General features: G+C 40.3%; 1 protein-coding gene across 1 annotated transcript; it reads left to right on the top strand.

Moving 5' to 3' along the window:
- The first annotated feature begins 460 nt into the window (after positions 1-460).
- LOC147613192 (chalcone synthase-like) lies at positions 461-2,235 on the top strand. Its single transcript, XM_086782457.1, has 2 exons — positions 461-817; positions 972-2,235. Exons 1-2 carry the CDS (start codon positions 508-510, stop codon positions 1,994-1,996), a joined length of 1,335 nt encoding a protein of 444 aa, XP_086638583.1. The 5' UTR covers positions 461-507; the 3' UTR covers positions 1,997-2,235.
- The last annotated feature ends 6,279 nt before the right edge of the window (positions 2,236-8,514 follow it).

Raw genomic sequence — 8,514 nt, 5'->3', positions numbered from 1 at the left:
ATTTTAATGCCATTCAATGGCCATCTCAATCCTCTTACACACTTCCCCAAATAAATTGGTAACTAGGTGTTGTGGTCACAACAAAGTATAATATGACATTTGCAAGGCTAAGTTGACAATCACTAAGGCATATCAGTTGATTCTTTAATGACATTGTGTGTGTGTGACTGAGTTTGTGTGTGTACACGAGAGAGAGAGAGAGAGAGAGAGAGAGAGAGAGAGAGAGAGAACGAAAACAATAAGGCATGATTTTCTTCGATGTGCGTATTGGTCAAGGTAATGAAGCCAGCACAAAGTTGGCTTAATTAAAGAGAATGAATTGTGGCTTAAGTAGCAAATTAGAAGAAGGGGAGAGTACTGAAAGCGATGTCGGTCAAATTCAAAGATGGCTGGAGGTTTCAAAGACGAGCCCATCCCGGCTCTTATTCAAAAGACGACATTTGCTCTAATTCAAAGGAGGAGATCGGGTGAACGGCGAAAACGTGCCTGTTGAAGCCATGGGAGTACATGCCCTATAAGAGGGCACACCCCCCCTACCATTTTTCGCAGTCCCTCGTCCCATTGCAGCCAGTACTCCACTTGGAACATAGCAGCAGTCCTAAGCTTTGCATCTTTTATATCATCAGCACCATCAATACCATGAGCACTACGGCCATCCCTCGCAAAATGGAGCGATCCGATGGTCCTGCCACTGTGCTGGCCATCGGCACAGCCGTCCCACCCAACGTCTTCTACCAGAAGGACTACCCCGACTTCTACTTCGACATCACCAACAGCAACGACAAGAGCGAGCTCAAACAGAAGTTCCAGCGCATGTGTAAGTGCTGCACTTATAACTCATGTTGTTTGAGCATTGAATTGCACGATGATCAGGCGATCTTATAAATTCGCATGTGCGCCAGCTTATCAAATTAGTATACTGCCTTGCTAATTAATTATGGATGGATGGACATGCTGCAATATGCATGCAGGTGACAAGTCGTGCATCACGAAGAGGCACCTCTATCTCAACGAGGAGTTACTCAAGGCAAACCCGAGCATATGCGCGTACTGGGAGAAGTCGCTGGACGTGAGGCAGGACATGGTGGTGGTGGAGGTGCCCAAGCTGGGCAAGGAGGCAGCTGCTAAGGCCATCAAGGAGTGGGGCCAGCCCAAGTCCAAGATCACGCACCTCGTCTTCTGCACCACCGCCGGGGTGGACATGCCTGGTGCGGACTGGGCGCTAACCAAGCTCCTCGGACTACGGAGCTCTGTCAAGAGGCTGATGCTCTACCAACAGGGCTGCTATGGAGGCGGCACAGTTCTTAGAATCGCTAAGGACCTGGCCGAGAACAACAAGGGCGCCCGTGTGTTGGTGGTGTGCAGTGAGATCACGGCCGTCACTTTCCGAGGGCCCAGCGACACCCACCTCGACAGCCTCGTGGGGCAGGCCCTCTTCGGCGATGGCGCATCCGCCCTCATCGTTGGCTGCGATCCCATCCCCCAAGTGGAAAGACCCTGGTTTGAAGTCCACTGGACGGGAGCTGATATCATGCCGGACAGTGACGGAGCCATCGATGGCCACCTTAGAGAAGTGGGCTTGACTTTCCACCTCCTCAAAGACGTGCCCGCCATCATCTCCAAGAACATCGGCTCCATCCTCAAAGACGCATTTGCCAAGGTGTTCCCGGATGATGGAGCTGATGAGCGGCCTCCAAGCTACAACGATATCTTCTGGATTGCCCACCCGGGCGGCCCTGCCATCCTCGACCAGGTAGAAGAGAAGCTCCAGCTTAACAAGGAAAAGATGGCTCCCAGCAGGCATGTGCTGGACCAGTATGGAAACATGTCTAGTGCTTGTGTGCTCTTCATCATGGACCACATGCGCAAGAAATCTATTGAGCAGAAGCTCACCACCACGGGAGAAGGACACGAGTGGGGACTCCTCCTCGGCTTCGGTCCCGGCCTCACCTGCGAGACCATCATGCTAAGGAGTGTGCCCCTCCAACACAATTAGATTCCAATCGATGATCTTCATATATTACCGGGCGTACTTCCCAAAGAAAACCCAGCCTTTCTCTCTCATGAGACTAAATCGATAAAACGAAAGCCATTGCTTCTTACTTATTGCTCCTTGTATGACAATTTCTTAGTTCCACCACCCATAAGGCACATTCTCCGTGGCTCTTTCAGAACCAATGAAGTTGTAAGCTGCTCAAACGTGCATTCTCTCGAATACTCTAGTAGTCTATAATAGATCCATTTTTGGGGCTTTATTCTGAGGGTTGGCTTCTCTATTGGAATCTACCAATTTCAATTGCGATGGATGCTAAATCCCATTAATGTGGAGTCATCCTATGAGGTGGTACTCGATTCTTGATTTTTCCATTCTTGATTTTTCCATCTATTGAGCACATGCTATCTACAATAATCACATTCATCTTTCTCTGTACTACATAAGCCTCTTTCTAAGTAAACACTACAAGGAGAGATGGGTGAACCAATGCCTGTACCACTAATTTTTGGCCTTTTGTAGAAAGACTTATTATCCACGATTTTTTTGAGTATTCAGCAATGACAAAAGCGAGATAATGATGTATATATGCCGTGTGGATGTTACGCTCCCTATTTGAACATAGTGAAAAGCCTTGATAGTCATGAATATATGGTCCATATGCGAGTATTCCTCACAAAAGAAAGATTTGATGCTTCTATGACATCTACATCTATCGTGCATCTTGAAACCCCTCCAAAGCTCTTGGAGGTTTTTGATAAGAAGTGACTTTCATATGTTCCTTAAGCTATTGCTTCTTACTTATTGCTCCTTGTATGACAATTTCTTAGTTCCACCACCCATAAGGCACATTCTCCGTGGCTCTTTCAGAACCAATGAAGTTGTAAGCTGCTCAAACGTGCATTCTCTCGAATACTCTAGTCTATAATAGATCCATTTTTGGGGCTTTATTCTGAGGGTTGGCTTCTCTATTGGAATCTAATTCGGACTACCAATTTCAATTGCGATGGATACTAAATCCCATTAATGTGGAGTCATCCTATGAGGTGGTACTCGATTCTTGATTTTTCCATTGAACTTTTGTGCATCATGATAAACAAAAATTAACAAAGAGATCCATAAATAAAATTATCAATATGACAATGCAAGAATAACTTGTCAATATTTGTGATGACTGAAAGGTGGAACATTGTAGATGACTAACACAATAGGCCATGTTGACCATTTGTATGATTGTATAGAGAAAGCATCAATCCCATCAAGTGCTAGTCCATGTCTTAGACTATAGGGTTCCTCTTTGAAAATTTTCTATTCTTGTGTAATGTGTTGAAATGCTTCACAATATCTACATGGATGTAATGTGCTGAAATGCTTCACACCGAGAAATGTCGGAAGATTTATCTTGTAACTTTGCCATTTGTTGACTGCTCTTAAAACCACATCTCGTTGCATTTAGGAAAATGCATGCTTTCTTTATCTTCTTCTCTATACAAGATACAACCATTGATGCAAGAATGAATACACTCGTAATCCATGCCCAAATTTGACACCACATACCTTTTTGGTGTATGCATGAAGAATCATGTAGAAGATGATGTTTAAACGTGTATTAGGCTATTTTTTTGCTATGTCTCGACAATGGACAAGTGTCATCAAGAGCTAAAGATCCAACACACTCAACTTCTAAGGTGATAATATCCATGATGCATATGGCATCCATCGTGATACTATCTGGTTGATGCATACGTGCATCAAAAGAAACATTGGCTAACATTTTAGGCTTCACTAGCCTCCTATGATACTTTAATACATGGCCACAACATTACCTTCTAATTATGTCCTTAGAGTCTAAAGGAATTTATAACAATGCACACATCAAACATGCCATGTGTATGTTTTTCTATTTGATGATATTTGTGATATGTGTATCAATAATCAAAGAAACTCTTTGGTGTAAAGTTGTATTATAAACTCATTTGCTCAAGGATCGCACATCACCTAGCTCTTTTCTACTCTTTTTGCCTCCTCCTTCACATCTATTGAGCACATGCTATCTACAATAATCACATTCATCTTTCTCTGTACATAAGCCTCTTTCTAAGTAAACACTACAAGGAGAGATGGGTGAACCAATGCCTGTACCACTAATTTTTTGCCTTTTGTAGAAAGACCTATTATCCACTATTTTTTGAGTATTGAGCAATGACAAAAGCGAGATAATGATGTATATATGTCGTGTGGATGTTACGCTCCATATTTGAACATAGTGAAAAGCCTTGATAGTCATGAATATATGGTCCATATGCGAGTATTCCTCACAAAAGAAAGATTTGATGCTTCTATGACATCTACATCTATCGTGTATATCTTGAAACCCGTCCAAAGCTCTTGGAGGTTTTTGATAAGAAGTGTCCCATACACATTCATATGTTCAATATTTTCCCAACATATTGTAATGTACTCATATGTATGTATTTTTGGGTCCATTTGATTCGTCAATTTTTAGCATCTATATTTAGTGTTCAAAAGTAGCAAATACATAGAGGACATAAAAGATTAAGTTTGGTCACAAATTTAGTAATTTAGATATGTCAATTTTGGGTCAATTTTTGGACTTTTTAGATAAATGCAACGAGAACCTGAACGGGGTCCGGACATCAAATTTACCCTTAATTTTTAGTAACAGCCTTGCATGAGAGTGTAGATAACTTTATTTGTCAGAGAGGCAAATTACACTCTAATTTGGTTCGAATGCATGTTTTTAGAAAAGATTTTCTATCTTTGATGATTTCGTGCATGACAATTTACTAATTCTCTTGGGGTGTTTTTTGGGACTTCTTCCAGAGCCTTGAGGATTTTCTATGCAAGATAGAGAGAGAGAGATATTTTGAGATTCGGGCCGGCCGTCCTTAGACATGGAACGCCAGACAGAGATTGTAATTTATGCCCTCTTGGAGCCATTTGGTAGAACCCAGAGTGGATGAGATTTACTAGAGGCATACCCGAGATAGCTGTGACGTCCAGAGTGGTGGTTGGGTGGACGGGCTATTGGCTAGATCTTTTGTTGGTGAATATCTCTCTGATTTTTGTATTGACAAATATTATTGTTACTTTGGATTTGTAAACGAATATGATTTATTGAAAATCTCTTCGTTTTTCTACAGTATGAGTGATTTTTTCTATAAGATTTAAGAAATTTTGTGTTAGAACATATAACAGAATATGGGTACGTCACAGTTGGTATGAGAGCATAGGTTGGGCAATCTACACTTGATTGCGGATATTGCAGGTCTTGGATGACTAATATTATTTTTGATTTTTGTGATATAGCCAAGAATTTCTCTCTTGAGAATTGTTTTATAATTTTGTTGTACAGTCACAAGATGGCTGCACATGAAACAAATTTAGTAGTCAATCCAGGGCAAGAAGAGGATCTTTTATAAGGATTATTATGTGTGGGTGTAACTCTAGAGGAAGTTATCACACTTATTGACAGGAATCAAGAATTGGAGGAAAGAATGAGAGTCATGCGCGCTCGAGCTTCTATGAATTTGAATGAAGAACACAGAGATGACCGAGAAGATGGGGAGATGGAAGATCGTCTAAATTTTGATGATAGAGAGGGTCAACGAGAACGGCAAGGAGCAAGAAATTCTGATTGAGCAGCAAGAAGAAGCTGGTGAAATTCCTATAAGTGCTCAACCAAGAGTTGCTGCACAGGTTGGTTTAGACCTTTCAATTCATCGAGCTATTAAGGAGTTGCAGGATATAGTGCACGCCATGAAAAATTCTATGGACACAAGATTTAAATCGGGACATGTAGATGATTTTTCCCTCAAACAAGTTACAAAGAAAAGGTCACTACCAACCTTTGATGGAAAGAAGAGAGGAGTGAAGAAGAGAAGCATGGATTAAGCAGCTTCTTGAAGATTATTTTCGAGCATGTAACTTCAGTGAGAGGAAGTTAAGGAAAAGACAGCAGTACTTCTTTTTGAAGGTTCTACAAAATTATGGTGGAAATTTATTATGCGCAGTAGGGACTTACGGAATGAGGACATCACGTAGCCTCCTCTAATAAAAAGGCATATAATTCAACATTACTGTCCACTAGAATACCATATGGAGAAAATGAATGAATTTTTAAACTTGGAACAGAGGGCACTTACTGTTTTGCAGAATATCATGATAAATTTTGGGACTCGTAGAAATATTCACCCTCATTAACAAAAAAGGAAAGGGCCTCTTGATTTGTGAATGGCTTAAACAGGCAAATCAAATTTCTAGTTAAGGGTAACAAGCCAACTACATTCCAAGATGCTATGCTGCATTCCATGACATATGAACAGATGGGAAAGAATGAAGAACGTTTCAAAAATAAAAGAAAGATATCAAATCTATTTTATGATGAGAAGGGGAATTTTATGCAGAATAGGAGAATATAGACTGGACAGAAGAAGAATGGTAATCAGCCTTTCACATATTATGTCGATTTTGGGTCAATTTTTTGACTTTTCATGCATGTTTTGCGGTGTTATTTGTATGTGATTTCTACTCTATACTTAGAGAATCATAGTGAGTGGTTTAGCCTAAAAGAAACTCATATGGGTGTCTACATAATAAAAATAAATGCAATGAGCACCGGAAACGAGGCCTGAACATCAAATTGACCCTTATTTTTCAGTAACGGCCTCGCATAAGGGTGTAGATGACTTTGTTTGTCAGAGAGGAGAATTAAAGAAAGTTAGTTCATCACAGGACAAATAAAGTCCATCTTCAGATAATTGAGAGATTCCGCATGGGGTGGCCGGGATTCGCGAAATGCACTTCTCTAATTTGGTTTGAATGCATGTTTTTAGAAAAGATTTTCTATCTTTGATGATATCGTGCATGATAATTTACTAATTCTCGTGGGCTTTTTTTTGGGCTTCTTCCATATCCTTAAGGATTTTTTGTGCAGGATAGAGAGAGAGAGAGAGAGAGAGAGAGAGAGAGAGAGAGAGAGAGAGATTTTGAGATTTGGGCTGGCCGTCCTTAGACAAGGAACGTTGGACAATGATTGTGATTTATGCCCTCTCGGAGCCATTTGGTATAGAACCCAGAGTGGACGAGATTTACTAGAGGCATACCCAGCATAGCAGCGACATCCAGAGTGGTGGTTGGGTGGACGGGCATCGGAGAAAGGCCCTATTGGCTAGATCTTTTGTTGGTGAATATCTCTCTGATTTTTTTGAGGTTTTTGTATTGACGAATATTATTATTACTTTGGATTGACGAATTACTTTGGATTTGTAAACGAACATGATTTATTGAAAATCTCTTCGTTTTTCTGCAGTATGAGTGATTTTTTTCTATAAGGTTTAAGAAATTTTGTGTTAGAACATATAACAGAATATGGGTACATCACAGTTGGTATGAGAGTGTAGGTTGGGCAATCTACACTTGATTGCAAATATTGCAGGTCTTGGATGACTAATATTATTTTCGATTTTTGTGATACAGCCAAGAATTTTTATGATTTTTTTCTATAAGGTTTGAGAAATTTTATGTTAGAACATATAACAGAATATGGGTACATCATAGTTGGTATGAGAGCGTAGGTTGGGCCATCTACAATTGATTGCAGATATTGCAGGTCTTGGATGACTAATATTATTTTTTATTTTTGTGATACAGCCAAGAATTTATTTCTCTTGAGAATTGTTTTACAATTTTGTTGTACAGTCACAAGATGGCTGCACATGAAACAAATTCAGTAGTCAATCCAGGGCAAGAAGAGGAGCTTTTTAAAGAATTATTACTACGTGTGGGTGTAACTCCAGAGGAAGTTATCAGATTTATTGACAAGAATCAAGAATTGGAGGAAAGAATGAGAGTCATGCGCGCTCGAGCTTCCATGAATTTGAATGAAGAAGACAGAGATGATCGAGAAGATGGGGAGCTGGAATATCGTCTAAATTTTGATGATAGACATGGTCAATGAGAACGACAAGGAGCAAGAAATTTTGATGAGCAGCACGAAGAACCTAATGAAATTCCTATAAGTGCTCAATCAAGAGTTGCTGCTTGCAATGGTTGGTTTTCGACCTTTGAGTTCATCGAGCTATTAAGGAGTTGTAGGATGCAGTGCAAGCCATGAAAATTCTATGGACACAAGATTTAAATCGAGACATGTAGATGATTTTTCCCTTAAACAAGTTACAAAGAAAAGGTCACTACCAACCTTGGATGGAAAGAGAAAGAGGAGTGAAGAAGAGAAGCATGGATAGAGCAGCTTGAAGATTATTTTCAAACATGTAACTTCAGTGAGGAAGCTAAGGAAAAGACAGCAGTACTTCTTTTTGAAGGTTCTGCAAAATTATGGTGGAAGTCTATTATGTGCAGTAGGGACTTACGGAATGAGGACATCACGTGGCCTCTAATAAAAAGGCATATGATTCAGCATTACTGTCCACTAGAATACCATATGGAGAAAATGAATGAATTTTTAAACTTGAAACAGAGGGCACTTACTGTTTTGCAGA

This window comes from Cibotium barometz, chromosome 44, assembly GCF_041138505.1.
Source record: "Cibotium barometz isolate CiBa-2024 chromosome 44, ASM4113850v1, whole genome shotgun sequence".
NCBI lineage: Eukaryota > Viridiplantae > Streptophyta > Polypodiopsida > Cyatheales > Cibotiaceae > Cibotium > Cibotium barometz.
Note: the sequence above shows the minus strand (reverse complement) of the source record. Positions and strands in the feature narration are given on the sequence as shown.